Genomic DNA, 14,409 nt, shown 5'->3' with positions numbered 1-14,409 from the left:
AGATAAGCAGTAACGTTATTGAAATAAATTTGACCTATCAAAGAAGTGGAAGATTTGAAAATGTTTGACGTTGTGTTTACATTCCTACCGTTAGAGGGCGGTAGCGTCCTTGACAACGATCTTTAAAACAAAGAAGAAAATATCCGGCTCTGATTGGACATCCTTAAAGAAGGGGCGGGGTTTATACACCTCCGACTTCCCTGCACATCTTCCATTCGGGGGCCGAACCGCAGCAGCCAGTTGTCGGTTCTCACCAATTCCGCATCTCATGAGCAACATTTTCTTAATCTTTGGACGTCGGACGAGTCCCGGCGCTTAGCTCAAACAAGACAATGTAGCTTAGCGGTTCTTGGACTGAACGACATCGGCGTCTTTTGGAGGTGGGGAACAGCAACTAACACCAGACGGAAGCTAGCTGCTCTTCATGTATTATTTATCGCACTCCAACCTCTCACATTTCATTTTGTTAACATCCCATACATGATAAATGTTAAAATTGCCTTTCTAGCAGAGTACCTGCAAATACTGAGACTTTTATATGCAAGGAGCACTTGACAATAAGCCTTTAAATGTGTAGCCACTCACCAGCCACAATATTAGGAACACCTGCTAAATGTGTCATCCTATACAAAGGCGTTTATGAAAAGGATGCAAAGGCAAAAAAAATGCTTTATTTACAGATTAATTGTACTGATAAATTAATGTGAACCTCTATTTTTTACAACCCAGCATAAATGAGTACTTCTCTCACAGTGTATTGTTTCGTTTCTAGGCTACGGCGATATTTACTTTGCTGAGCTTCGTCGTCAACGAACTCAAGCTGGCGGAAATGGACGAACAAAGCGTGGAGGTTTGTGTGCTGCTGGAGAATTTAGGCTTGGCATGTTCCAATTGTTGCCATCTGTTGTCATGTGGATCCAGAGCATCGCTGAGGTGTTCCGCTGCTTCATCTGCATGGAGAAACTGAGGGACGCTCGCCTCTGCCCGCACTGCTCCAAGCTCTGCTGCTTCAGCTGCATCCGGGTACGCGCACATTTCGTCATTCCGTAATCTATCTTAAAATAAAAGTGACAGCTTGTAAATAAACAGAAAGTTTGTTTGCTCGTACGTTCATCTTGAACCTTCTGTTGACAGCGCTGGCTGACGGAGCAGAGAGCTCAGTGTCCACACTGTCGGTAAGAAAAAAAAGGGCCTCAAAATTCAAAACGTCTCCAGACTTCAGCTCAGTGAGCATCTTAATCGTGCACATGCAGGGCCCCACTCCAGCTGAGGGAGCTGGTGAACTGCCGCTGGGCCGAGGAGGTGACGCAGCAGCTGGACACGCTGCAGCTGTGCAGCCTCACCAAGCACGACGACAACGGCAAAGACAAGTTAGTCTTCTTATTCGGTCTTAAATGACAATAATAGCTGCTGCCTCTAGATGGCAGTAGTTACCTTAACAGTGGCGAGTAGTTGTAACATAGGATTGGCCTATTTGTATTTTTTATTTTTTATTTTACGACACATCTCTGCAGATGTGAGAACCACCATGAAAAGCTGAGTGTCTTCTGCTGGACATGCAAGAAATGCATCTGCCATCAATGTGCTCTGTGGGGCGGCATGGTAAGCGAGTCTCGCTCTGTAGCAAGCAGCTAGCGGTTTGATGAGCCCACCCGCCTCCTGCCTTTGTGTAGCACGGCGGCCACACCTTCAAGCCGCTGGTGGAGATCTACGAGCAGCACGTGAGCAAGGTGAAGGAGGAGGTAGCCAAGCTGCGGCGACGCCTCATGGAGCTCATCAGCCTGGTGCAGGAAGTGGTGAGACTTGGGCACGCTCGTACTGCCCACGTGCACTAGATGGCGCTAAAGTGTCGCTGTTGTGTCAGGAAAGGAACGTGGAGGCGGTGCGGGGAGCCAAGGACGAGCGGGTGCGCGAGATCCGCAACGCGGTGGAGATGATGATCGCTCGTCTGGACAACCAGCTGAAGAATAAACTCATCACGCTGATGGGTAGGCCTCGTGCGATGCTTACCTTGTTAGCTGAACCATCTACAACATGCGCTACCAACCCATCTTCAGGCCAGAAGACATCCTTGACCCAGGAGACGGAGCTGCTGGAGTCTATCCTGCAGGAGGTGGAACATCAGGTTGGGGCCTTCTATTTGATTACTGCCACTCGTTTCCCCTTGTTGGAATTGGCAAAATTTAAACATCAAATAACTCCTAAATGGAAGCCAGTGTTAGAAAATGCCTGAAATTCTCAAAGTTGGACTTTAGGGGGCATTAACAATAATTTACTTGAGTGATGTTTTGGCTCTTAATAGGAAGCATAAAGCTAAACATGGGGGGGACTTTGTTATGTGTGTCTCAGCTCCACTCGTGCAGTAAGAGCGAGCTGATCTCCAAGAGTCCGGAGATCCTGCTCATGTTCCAGCAAGTCCACAGAAAGCCCATGCAGTCGTTTGTCACCACGCCGGTGCCACCCGACTTCACCAGGTCTGCCTTGCTTGGGGGGGGGGTATCTCGGTGGCGGCAAAGCGCTACTTTTCTCCAAGCGAAATCGTTGGCGCATCCTCGTCTCATGTTACGGCATCCAATATTTCATGAGCTCAATTTTGGACTTGTGTGTTTTCAGTGAGCTGGTTCCCGCATACGACTCCAGCACCTTTGTTTTGGTCAACTTCAGGTTTGCTCTCGGCGGCCGGACACTTTTTTTTTTTTCGGTCAAAGCCTCGGCGTCGGATGGGGTTAGATTGGCTTTGTGTGTGTTGGTAGTACTCTGAGGCAGCGGGCCGACCCGGTCTACAGCCCTCCTCTACAGATATCCGGACTCTGTTGGAGGCTCAAAGTATACCCGGTGAGTAGTGATGTCATCTACATACGCAGAAATGGCATCAAGCAAACTTTGAACGTGTTCTTCTTCCAGGACGGCAACGGTGTGGTTCGCGGGAACTACCTGTCTGTGTTCTTGGAGTTGTCCGCCGGACTCCCCGAAACCTCCAAGTAGGCTTCGCCGCTCCCGCCAGAAGGCGCCTCTCGTGCCGTGACGCCCGATCTTGCGTCCGCGTAGGTATGAGTACCGCGTGGAGATGGTCCACCAGGCCTCCAGCGACCCCAGCAAGAACATCATCCGCGAGTTTGCCTCGGACTTTGAAGTGGGCGAGTGCTGGGGCTACAACCGCTTCTTCAGGTTGGACCTGCTGGCCAGCGAGGGCTACCTGAACATGCAGACGGACACGCTGGTTCTACGGTACGCCTCCGAGACAACTTGTCGGCGAAGCACGAGTTTCACTCTGTGCTGTCTGGTTTGATTGGCGACGCTCAGGTACCAGGTGCGATCGCCCACGTTCTTCCAGAAGTGCAGAGACCAGTATTGGTACATCAGCCAGCTGGAATCTGCTCAGAGTGGCTACGTCCAGCAGATCAACAACCTCAAAGAGGTGAGAGGGAGGCTCGTGGACGTCATCTTTGAAACGGCCGCGACTTGAACTGACGGCAGAGAGTGATGCTTCCCCTCGCAGAGGTTGGCCATCGAGCTGTTCCGCCACCGCTCGTTGCGCAGCTCCTCGCCCCCCGGCTCGAGGCTGGCGGCCGGGATCGCGGCTTCCGAAAGAAACCCCCGCGCCGTCAAAAGCGACGGCGACATTCAGAGCACGCTGAGCGACGACAAAAAGAGCGGCGACCGCAACGACGAGCGGACCGTGCACGACGACTCCAACGTGAGGACCGCTCGGCTCGCTTATGAAAAAAAAAAAAATGCGAACTGTGCTGAGAGACTTGCCGGCGTCCCTCAGGAGCTGTCCGACGGCGACCTGGAGGTGGACTGCCTGACCGAGGAGGAGGTGAACCCGCTGGACGGCAGCAGCACCTCGGGGAGCTCCACGGCCACCAGCAACACCGAGGAGAACGACATCGACGAAGAAACCATGTGAGTGGCTTTGAGGAAGTCCAAAAGCGGTTGAACATTTACACATGATCAAATTAGGTTCCGTGGCGTGCCGGGTCCGGATGTTCCATCTGTTGTTATGGCGTACTCGTTCAGGTCAGGCGAGAACGACGTCGACTTCATCGGGAACCTGGACACGGAGGAAGGAGAACTTCCCGACGACTTGGATGGAGCCTCCGGTAATTGCAAACTCCAACCATCTTCTCGAAAGGACCGCCAAGTCTCCCGCCTGGCAGTGACGTCATGTCAAAGTTGACTAAAGTTACAATTGATGTCAGGATACAGTATACCTTCGACACGATTTTGTTTAAAGTATTATTTATATATTTGTTCTTTTTTGTATTTTATTTTATTTATGTAAAATGATTTTCTGCCTTGACTTCAGGTGGCCCCAGTTCCTGTCTGCGCTCTGCACTTCTCAGCTCCGCTATGGGACGAGCTGCCGGCGTAGGAGGCGGGGCCTCCTCCTCCGCCGGCGGTGCTGTCGGCGGCAGCCTCCTGGACATCGACCCCGTCATCCTCATCCAGCTGCTAGACCTGAAGGAGCATAACGACATGGAGTCCCTGTGGGGTCTTCAGCCTCGACCTTCATTGTCGCTACTTCACAGCCAAGGTGTGGGGGACATCTAATGAATCGTTTTATTGATCATACGTGAAGCCAATGACAAACGATCGCTGTACCGCAGTCTCTCTTCTCTGTCTCCTCCAGCTGGTTCATCCTCCAGGAAAGAGCGTGAGCGCCATCCTCAGGTGGTGCGTCGCTCCGCCCCGGACTCGGCGGTCCTCGTCCGCCTCAAGGCGCAGATGGCCGAGGTGCGCAGCAAGATGTCCGACGTCAAGACACAAGTGCTGGAGGCCCGAGCAGCTAGCGATTCCAGGCCGGGCCCGTCGGGAATCTTCGGCGCTGAAGCGGCGCCTTCGCACCGCGCCGACACGGAATCGGCAGACGGACGCAAGCCTGGCGAGCTGGCGCCGCTCGGGATAGCGGCTGCAGTTCGGTCCCGGCCTTGTCATCCCGGTGAGAAGTTTCAAAGTCTCCCTGCGAGTCTCTTGCAAACGACACGATGTTCTTCATCCTCACTGGTGCTTTTGTGACTCTCCCCCAGGACAAAAATGCCCGCCGTCTGTCCTGGAAAGCTGCAGCGCACCGCTAGGTCATCAGAGGAGTCCGGAGCAGACAGAGAAAGACGTCAGAGGAGCCAACGCAGCTCCGGAACTCAGCCTGCATCTCAACGAGGCCGCTAACGGTGGGTAGATTTGGAGAAAGAGTCGCCGTTCTTATTGATGGGGGGGCAAGCAAACACTCCAGCGAGGCTAAACGTGGCGTCCCGCAGGTTGCGCCAAGGTGTCGGACGCTGCTCAGGCCTCAGCGGAGCAGGCGTCCTGCAAGCCTCAGCTGTACACGCCGTCGGGGCCCAGGGACGACATCTTCTCCAGCTACCTGCCGGCCGCCAAGAACTGCGGCACCCGGACCCTGGGGTGCGACTCGCCGCCTCCAAACAGAACAAGAATTTAGAATGAGTTGAAATTTCACAACCCTTTTTTTTTTTTTACCTTCTGCTTGTTACAGGGCAGCCATGTTGGACTCTGAATCGGAAAGCTCAGGAAACTCGCATCATTCCTTGCTGGAGGGACCCGCATCGCAGCCACAGTCCAGCGAAGGCCGGGTTGCCTCAGGTGGGTTTTCACAAAACACAAGTCGCTGGCTTCACAACCTGTAAAAATAAAAAGCCGTCTGCGTTCTCATATTTAATGGAGCAGCTCTCCTCATAGATCCGCCGCCATCTGTCCTGGCGGCGGCGACGAGCAGCGAGAGCGACACAGAGGACGAGGACGCCAACTCTCGCTATGACAACCGGACTCCACCCTGCACAGGTAACCATGGCAACAAGCCACTGGCCACTTCCACAGGTACACCTCAACTTCTGCTAACGATTGCAATTTTTGTCCCGACAAGGCGAGTCACTCTCCGAAGACATGACTGACAGGTGATGACTCCAACGCTCCTTTTGAGTAGAAAGTGAAACTGCCTCTTCTACACACACAATAATTTCTAAGGCTGCTTTCCGCGATGGCCGACATTGTGCACTACGTTCCACTTAACTGCATGATTTCAATCTGCTTATAGAACAAAGGTACTAAAACATTCCATTTTTCCTTTTCGTCAGCATGCTCAGAAGATTTTGAAGTTTTGTCCGCGCTGTCCATTCCATTTTCTGAGCACTGAGCCATTTTTTTATTTTATTTTGAAAGACGTTTTGCTTTTTAGAGACGTCAATTTGTAGGAAGCGGTACGTGTGCATGTTTTGTTCACGTCCCTAGTCGTTTTGTTTCGGTCCGTTCAGCTTGAAATTGAGCCAAGGGAACAACAACATGGCCTTGAATTGTGAACTTCACTTTTTGTTTGTTGTTTGTTGCCAATGTTCCTCTACTGCACTGAATCCTTGTTCCAAATGGCTCCTTAGTGGTTTTCCCATAATAAAGGTAATGTTTTAGCATCGTCCGAGTCGCTCAATTATTCACCAATGTGCGTTCGTTCATGGTTGGGTGAAGAAGACATTGCAGAGTTACTCCAGTTTGACGACTGTTTTTGTGTTCTGGCGCCCTCTTGTGGCCACCCATGGAACACGACACGGAAATTTCCGGTCAACATGTCAACATCGTCTTGTGGGTGGTTCCTGCACGAACGTTTATATTTCCGCTCCCACACACACCCAGTCATGACCACACACACGGCAGACAAGACAGTCAAGCTTTCCATCGGCTCTAAACGCCACACGAAATGTCACTCAAGGGAAAAGTCGCTGTGGTGACCGGGGGTGCTGCGGGCATTGGCAAAGCCTTCTGCGAGATTCTATTCAAGAACGGAGCAAAGGTAAGCATAACAAAAACAACTTTCTCAACTTGGACCCTGGAGCCCTTTGTACAGGACTCACTGAAATTGACTAATTTGTAACTTGAACATCTCTATCTAATCTATCTCCGCCGTTAGAGTAGATGTTTATTGCGGGTGGAAAAAGAAAACGTGGTGACTTGATAACATTTGGAACAATTTGAGTAGTTAATATTCCCAATAACTGCGGTGTATCAATTTCCACTGATTCGCCAGAGCATAATCAGAGCCCACAAAAACAAATTGGCAAAATTCTCCAAACATAAGTCAAACTTGTGCTATTATATTGATAAACAACTGGAGGCTGTAATTGTTCCCAAATGTGAATCATCAAAAGAATTGGGTGAAGGGTCTAAATAGTTGCGCAACCACGCGGTTTCTCCAGGTGGTTCTGCTGGATGTGAACCCAGAAGCGGGAAAGAGCTTGATGGAAGCTCTCAACAAGGAGGACGGCCCAGATCGAGCTCTTTTCCTCATTTGTGACGTCCGCTCTGAGGAGCAGCTGAAAGGTAACGTGGGTCCGCATTTTGGATTGCAGCAAACGCGCCAAAAGAAATAGCGGCGTGCGTTTCATTGGTTTGCATTCTTGCCTCTGTTCAAACATGCCTGCTAAATTACCCATGATGCATCTCGCCCAGCATGCAAAAAAACAATTTTCAGAAATGTGGAAGTGAGTCAGTGTTGAGCAGCGAAGCCCGAGGGTGTGTTTGTATTGCCATGTGGATTTAATAAGACATTTTGCTTCTGCCGCTTTTTGAAACGGCTCACTTGCCTTAGCCAAATAAAAGATGTATAAAAATGGAATTATCAAGTAGAACACTAACGAGATGCTTGCAGCAAGAGTCAATATTTCATTTTCCCCCAAGTTTCTATTCGTTGTTAACTCAAGCTTCACTATGCAAAATAGAAATTTCAGGTTGGTCAGACCTTCTGAGAAGTTCCACTGTACTTAGGAATCACTCCAAGGTCCAAGTCAGGAGATGGGACTTGGTCTGTCCACTAAGGTTAACCCATAAGAAGAAAAAGCACACACTTTTTTTTTTTTTCTTCTCCGCACGTGGCCAAGCTGCCTTCAAGATGGCCGCTGACACCTTTGGAGGAATCGACATCGTGTGCAACAATGCCGGCGTCCTGGATGAGAAGGAATGGGAGCTAACGTTGGACATCAACCTTGTAAGAACATCTTGATGTGTCCGCTGTCTTTCGCTTGTCAACCTGTTGCATCTTTTTATTCTGTGTCATAAAAAAATATATATAGGTGGGAGTCATCAAGGGGACATACGCCGCCATGGAACACATGAGCAAGTTGAACGGAGGTCGAGGAGGGGTCATCGTCAACACTGCGTCAATGGCAGGTGATCATGACACTTGACCTTTTTTTTTTTTTTTTTTCTTTGAGGGATTGTCGCTTATCAATTCCAACACATAGCTTTGGTGTTTTTAAGAGAGGCTTTGCTTGTAAAATGTCATGTGAGCAAAGCCAGGTGATCCGAGGTCAGTTGTGACGTCAATGTCAACAGAGGGCGCTATTGGCTAAAGTGGAACTCTCTTGAGATAGATGCCTTCATCCACCCCGTCGCAAAATTATTAACCTGTTTTTTTTTTTTTAGACGAGTGGGGTCTTATTCTTGCCAAGGATTTTTGTTTTTCAGTTGCCATTTAATGCTAACCCATTAACAGCCAAGCTAAAAAAAAAATTCTTGCTCACTATTGTCACTTGTAAATGATTGCAATTTATGTTTCCCCCAAGCTAGTCATTAACTCTTTTGCACCGTTATAAAATCAAAATCACAAGGTCACCGTTTAAAGACATCAACTTTATGTAAGGCCAACATTTATTTGATATATTTATCAGCGAAAACAAAGTGATGTTGCCTTCCATCGTAGGTATCAGGCCGCTCGTGAGCTGCCCGGTCTACAGCGCCTCCAAAAGCGCCGTGATCCATTTCGCCAGAGCCATGGCGGTGAGCTGCTTTTGACGACGTGAAACGCTGCTCAACTGCTCATGTGTCATGTGTGTGTGTGTGTTTGTGTCATGTGTGTGTACGCGCATATATGCAAGGGGGCCTCCACTTTAGCGGGCTACGGCATTCGTTTTAACGCCATTTGCCCAGCTTTGGTTCAAACCGACCTGCTTGATGGTTTAAACAGTAAACTGGGACAATTCGCCGTACTGAAGCAGCCCACCCAACAATTGATAGAAAAGCATGGCGTGTTAAGGTAAGTGATTAGTTTGTTTTTTTGTTTCACATTTTATTTTGCACATCCACCAAGACAGATTAGCATTTGCTTGCAACGCTGGAATGTTATCAACATGCTAACACGGGTGTTTGCTTCTGATAAGCAGCGCATACTTGAATGTCAAGACAAGTTGAGGACTTTGGAGGTTGACCCACAACTATTTTTCCTCCTTTTAAGGATTTTTTTTTCCATTTTTGCACAATGAAATGCCGCTTTTTCTTTCCAGTCCGTCCGATGTGGCGGAGTGTCTTTTGGAACTGGTGACAGATGAGAGCAAGAATGGAGAAGCCCTGATGGTGTCCTCCCAAGCAAAGACATACACCCCATTTACGTCCATCCCTGTAATCAGTGTGGATCTTTAATAGTGCGTTCTCAGCTGATTTTTTTGGCCTGTCTGCAAATTGAATGTATCATTGATTTATATACTGCACTGTACAGAATATTCACAGGTGGCATTCCAGTTGAATGAATGTTAAATGCAATATTAAATCTTAAGGCTGAACTAAAGAAAACGCAGCAGGAGATTTCATTACTATCACCAAAAAGACTCTCTTTTGTATGATTTAAGTTGAATTGTTAAATTTTAATCAGTTGTTTGGTCACTACTATTCTGCACTAGAAATTATTCATAAGCAAGGAAAGAAAATGGTTTAGATTAACTCAAAATTGTGACGTAACCTTTGGTGCAATTTTAGGTTATGACTCCATGGGCAAGGTACACAGAAAATATATTTGCTTTAATTTGCTTTGGCGTTCGAATGATGTCTATTTTCGTTATTATTTTTAATTGTCTTGTTAAAGTAAAAGGGCTGTTTCCGCCCGGTTTCGAACCGGGGACCTTTCGCGTGTTAGGCGAACGTGATAACCACTACACTACGGAAACTGTTGGCCACTCAGGTGTAATTATGTAATTTTAAAGTAAAAGAGAAATGTTTTGGGCTTCGATGTTTCACTTTTGATTTGAAAACTTATTGGTGCCGATTGTTTACCTTGTAAAACGTTTCTGGTAGTAGATTGCATTTCCGAATAGACTCGAGAACGAGGTCGTTAGATGTTGGTCAGTTTAGTGTGGGGACAGCGACGCCCACAGGTCAAAATGTAAACTACATTTTGCTGCAAAGGATAGTGTTTTCCCCCTTCCAATCTTTATCAAATATACACGAACAAAAAAATTAATAGAATGCACGATATAAAGAACAAATTAGAGCAAGGAAATTCAATTTTATTTTAATGTCAGATTCAGTCGCTGATTTGCACATTTCATTCAGTGAAGACGAAAACGGATTATTTTATTGATCGTCCTTAAGTCTTTTTCAAAGACAGGCTAAAGACCAATTTTGGGCAAAAACGAAGGATTATTTTTGGACGAACGGCCCTGAAGATTGTTCGTTGAAGTGCAAGGCTTGTGTTTTGATCCCGAAAAATGACGTCACCCGGCGCATGCGTAGTTATGGGATGCAAAACTGTTGCAGGAGCCCAAGTTATGATGGCCGTCGCGATGGAGACTGACCACTTCCCTTACTTACCTTCGGGGCCGGACCAAGGTACGCACTTTCTTACTCAAACATAAACAGTGCGTTCTACTGTCATTCGTTTTTTCTTGCTTCCCTCTGACCGCACGTCATTTGTTGCCGGAGTCCTGATGAATAAAGCTAAGTTTGGCTTGGCTAGGCTAGGCAGAGTTAAGCTAAGCACAGCCGATTCGCCGTCAAGGTCGACGAGAGATGCGCACGCCGGGCTCGTTCCGCAGTTTCGTGGTCGTAGCACCGGTGCTTCGGCATCCGCTCCGTTTTTGCATGCGGCCACGCTGACGGGTTTTGCGGCTTCGTTCCACTCACGTTGAACTCGCTAGCTCGTGGCTAAAAAGCGCACTGCAATTAACCTCCATTCATTTGATGTGTTGTCACTGGTTACGCTCAGATTTACTCTTAAGGGTAATTTAGAGACTTTACTGAGGTCGTGTAAAATTGTAATTTTGACTTATTAATTGTCGAGGTATTTTACAATTACTTCCAAACCACCTGTATACCAAAAATTAATCTGCCCAGATTGACTTGTCCCAAATGACTTGTCCCAAAACCAATTAGAAATTTGTGACCAAAACATTGCTAACAAAATGCATTTTTTTTTTTTACTAGATGAGGTCACCATTTATGGCCTCGCTCGATGGGGACAAACTAATTATGATTAATGACCTCAAACATTTATTTGTGTGCTTTGACGTCAACCGCCTCTTTTTTTTTTGTCCTCCCGCCGTAGTCAATCGGATGATCAAGGAGCACAGCAACCTGTTCACAGATAACCTCTGCAGCATCTGCAATGCCGTCCTCATCTCCGAGTCGCAGAAGCTGGCTCACTATCAGGTTGGCCTTGAGTATTTCAGCATCACGACAAACGGTACTTTATCGCCCCTTGTGGTGATGGATCTCTCGTGGGGTTTAATTTGTGTTCTCCTTTGCGTTCTGTTTTAGAGTAAGAAACACGGCAACAAGGTGCGACGTTACTTTTCCATTCAAAACGAGAAAGAGCCAGAGTCGAAAAAGTTCAAGTCTCCATCTTCTGTCAGCGTAAGTGGTTTATGTTTGGCCTCGCTGTATGAGAGAGGCTCACATGTGTTCATCTTGCAGTGCCACGCCGACAACGGCGAGTTGGACCCGATGAAGACCTGCGACATGTGCAAGATGACCTTCACTTCGCCCGTGATGGCGCAGTCGCATTACCAGGGCAAAATCCACGCCAAGACCTTGAAACTGAAATCGGCCAACCCTCTCACTTGTATGTTTCACTCTTGTAACTTGATCCACTCGTTTCAACCAACTTTCCCCTTCTAGTGAATACAAATGCCATTAATCTTTTCCTGCCACCCCCCAAAAAAATACAAAACTTTGTTTTTAATCAGTTTTTAATATTTACTGTATTTTATAAGAACATGTATTATTTAATTTAACTTATTTTAATTCAATTTATTTGTTCTCCCCTGATATGCGTACTTTGGCCACCAGGGGGCAGTATAAGACGCATGGGAACTGTCACAACTGGACTTGTTTAGCTAACGGCAGATTTAGGATAAAGTATTGTTCTGTCTTCTGCCAAAGTGGACTTAAGGAAGAGTTCAGGTTTTGTTTTGTGAAACAGACAATTTTTAAACTTTTTTTGAAGACTCTGGTTTTTTTTTTCCTGTTCTTGATCAGCAGTAGCCCAACAAGCCCCACCAGCTCCGCCCAAGAAGAAACCGGCGGAGGTGACTCCCCCAACTGGTAACGGCGGCCAGGATGGCGACAAAGACCCCGACCGCTTCTGCTCCATCTGCCAAGCGCCCTTCAACAACGCGCAGATGGCCCAGCAGCACTACTCGGGCAAGAAGCACAAGAAGCACCTGGCCAAGCAGGACCTGATGAAGCTCTACGGCCAGCCTGCCACACCGGGTCAGCGCCACAACACCTTGGCGCAAGCAAGAGTCTCCTTCTGAATTCATTTATCTTTTCTACAGCGTCCGCAGCCAAGGGCCTGCCGTGCACACTCTGCAACATTGAGCTCAACTCGGTGGATCAGTACCAGTCTCACATCAGCGGCGCCAAACATAAGAACCAGTACGTGCAGCGGTTTAATGTCATCAAAAATTTGTGAGCACAAAAATGACATGGTCTTGGCGTTCCCATTGTGGATGCTTCTTCTAACATGATTGCAGATTGAAAAAAATCGGCCTGAGCCCGTCCGACAGCCAGCAGGGGCTTGCTCAGCAAAACAAGCCCAGCGACAGAGGGCACTCGTCGGCCGGCGATGGTGGCGGCGGCGGCGACGACCAGCCTGGCAACGGCTCCTTCCTCTTTGGTACGTCGAGCAAGCAGGCGGCGTCGGGGGAGGAGCAGGATTTTATGACGGAAGACAACCTTTTTGAGACAGAAGACAACTTCTTTGGGACGGGAGGTGACATTTTCTCCGCCACGGATGACCAGTTTAATATCGACGGCAGCTAGTGGGCTACTCTGGACACGCAGACCGGACTATGGAGGATTGAGTCAGGACCCGGAACAATAACAAAACCCACCCCAGCATCTCAGCAACCCAGCCCAAATGAAACAGCTTATTACTGTACGAGCCGCCCCCCCCCAAAAAAAATGTGAAAGTTTTGTTCCAAATTCTTTCTCGTCTCTATGAAACAAACGCTTGTCTCTCAGCATGCCATCAGTTGAGCAACATTTGCCTTGAAAAATGGCAGCGGTCTGAGCGGAGAAGCCCGAAACTCCACATATCAAACGTGTCGCAGCTTAGCTTTGGTTGCATTGACAGTTGTGCAGAATGCTATCTTGTTCTAACTTTATTTTTTTTAATCCTTAAGTGGAAAAAAATGTCACTTTTCTATCTTCCTGACAATTTTAAGAAACAAAAAGCAAATTTCTGCCGGGTACATCAGCTCTCAATCGTAATCAGCCAACGCAGGAAGTCTCGCTGTGAGTGAAAAAAAAAAAAAAAGTAGTTCCTGCGCCTCTTCTTGTATGTTTGACTTATTTTTATTCTGCTTTTGCAGTCAGTGACAAATAAGTCCTGCATTTCAAGTGATGTCAAAATAGGAACGTGATGTCAGTGAGGGTCACCAAGTAAGTCTTGTTTCTTCTCCACCGGGTGGATCTTTTACTACCGGGGCGTGTGTTTGTAGAAAAAAAAAAAAAAGAGAAACGCTGCTTTTATTTTCATTTTTGAAATTATGATGCTGCACAGCTTGTTGTCATCCTCGTTGGTGGTGATGTTTTAGTCATTTTCCTTTCTGGTTAATTTGCAAATTGTGCATCCGTTACACAAAGAACAAAAAAAAAAAATCTTCTCACTCTTTTCTGGTTTTCCTTGACTTCTTTCCAAGATTCGTTTTTCCACTTCTAACAACACTGACTCACTCGGGAGCGATCCAGTTCAGGTCGATACCATAATCACCACAAGATGGCGCCCTTGCTCTTCCCTATGGTGACTAACTGCAGAAAGGAATGCGTCACCAAATAGCAGTAGGTGGAATCATTTTGAAAAGTAACGCTCAAGTGTGAATGCGTGTCTTATGCAAAGACCAACGCTCGCGTCTGTGGCAGTGAATTTACTGCCCTCCCCCCCTCCTTGACAGCTTTAAATCTCCCAAACTGACCCCCGGAATGGAAACCTTTGGGCTAAATTCCACCCAACACACACACACACACTCTTGGATGCACACAATGGTTACACTGTGCTGTCCTGTGCAGGAGACAGGATGGCAAGTCACTTCTGGGGTAGAAATATGGCTTGTGCACCCCCACCCCACCCCCGACTGAGTACACAAGTTGCTATTAAAAGTCAGTAATGAAGTCCAAAGTGAGTGTTTGTAGTTC

At 47.6% G+C, this 14,409-nt stretch overlaps 3 protein-coding genes and 1 non-coding gene across 7 annotated transcripts; 3 read left to right on the top strand and 1 right to left on the bottom strand.

The window, feature by feature from the left end:
- Positions 1 to 185: 185 nt before the first annotated feature.
- Positions 186 to 6,427, top strand: trim37 (tripartite motif containing 37). 2 transcript variants are annotated; one of them, XM_049742165.2, is made up of 25 exons: positions 186 to 380; positions 773 to 850; positions 922 to 1,023; positions 1,135 to 1,175; positions 1,254 to 1,370; positions 1,515 to 1,602; positions 1,674 to 1,796; positions 1,865 to 1,988; positions 2,058 to 2,125; positions 2,350 to 2,474; positions 2,614 to 2,664; positions 2,754 to 2,835; positions 2,905 to 2,981; positions 3,049 to 3,228; positions 3,304 to 3,418; positions 3,500 to 3,697; positions 3,773 to 3,906; positions 4,021 to 4,103; positions 4,310 to 4,537; positions 4,634 to 4,942; positions 5,031 to 5,171; positions 5,259 to 5,403; positions 5,495 to 5,601; positions 5,698 to 5,799; positions 5,882 to 6,427. In XM_049742165.2, exons 2-25 carry the CDS (start codon positions 830 to 832, stop codon positions 5,914 to 5,916), a joined length of 2,796 nt encoding a protein of 931 aa, XP_049598122.1. In that variant the 5' UTR covers positions 186 to 380; positions 773 to 829; the 3' UTR covers positions 5,917 to 6,427. The 2 variants fall into 2 exon arrangements, with proteins under 2 accessions (XP_049598122.1, XP_049598121.1); XM_049742164.2 differs by having other exon boundaries at positions 5,683 to 5,799.
- Positions 6,428 to 6,615: 188 nt separating this feature from the next.
- Positions 6,616 to 9,570, top strand: LOC125982028 (15-hydroxyprostaglandin dehydrogenase [NAD(+)]). The gene is made up of 7 exons (XM_049742176.2): positions 6,616 to 6,799; positions 7,203 to 7,326; positions 7,884 to 7,990; positions 8,076 to 8,172; positions 8,705 to 8,781; positions 8,880 to 9,037; positions 9,285 to 9,570. The coding sequence occupies exons 1-7, from the start codon at positions 6,707 to 6,709 to the stop codon at positions 9,418 to 9,420; spliced, it is 792 nt and encodes a 263-aa protein (XP_049598133.1). The 5' UTR covers positions 6,616 to 6,706; the 3' UTR covers positions 9,421 to 9,570.
- A 298-nt stretch (positions 9,571 to 9,868) lies between these two features.
- Positions 9,869 to 9,941, bottom strand: trnav-aac (transfer RNA valine (anticodon AAC)). The gene has a single exon. It is a non-coding gene; the product is annotated as a tRNA-Val (tRNA).
- Positions 9,942 to 10,466: 525 nt separating this feature from the next.
- znf346 (zinc finger protein 346) lies at positions 10,467 to 13,941 on the top strand. Of its 3 annotated transcripts, none has more exons than XM_068653156.1 (7): positions 10,467 to 10,602; positions 11,318 to 11,455; positions 11,530 to 11,625; positions 11,686 to 11,833; positions 12,250 to 12,483; positions 12,549 to 12,648; positions 12,747 to 13,941. In XM_068653156.1, the coding sequence occupies exons 2-7, from the start codon at positions 11,378 to 11,380 to the stop codon at positions 13,033 to 13,035; spliced, it is 945 nt and encodes a 314-aa protein (XP_068509257.1). In that variant the 5' UTR covers positions 10,467 to 10,602; positions 11,318 to 11,377; the 3' UTR covers positions 13,036 to 13,941. The 3 variants fall into 3 exon arrangements, with proteins under 3 accessions (XP_068509257.1, XP_049598004.2, XP_049598005.2); XM_049742047.2 differs by having other exon boundaries at positions 10,530 to 10,602; positions 11,318 to 11,421; XM_049742048.2 differs by having other exon boundaries at positions 10,530 to 10,602; positions 11,318 to 11,421; positions 12,253 to 12,483; positions 12,747 to 13,888.
- The last annotated feature ends 468 nt before the right edge of the window (positions 13,942 to 14,409 follow it).

The sequence above is a fragment of the Syngnathus scovelli genome, chromosome 15 (genome assembly GCF_024217435.2).
Source record: "Syngnathus scovelli strain Florida chromosome 15, RoL_Ssco_1.2, whole genome shotgun sequence".
In the NCBI taxonomy this organism is placed as follows: Eukaryota; Metazoa; Chordata; class Actinopteri; order Syngnathiformes; family Syngnathidae; genus Syngnathus; species Syngnathus scovelli.
Note: the sequence above shows the minus strand (reverse complement) of the source record. Positions and strands in the feature narration are given on the sequence as shown.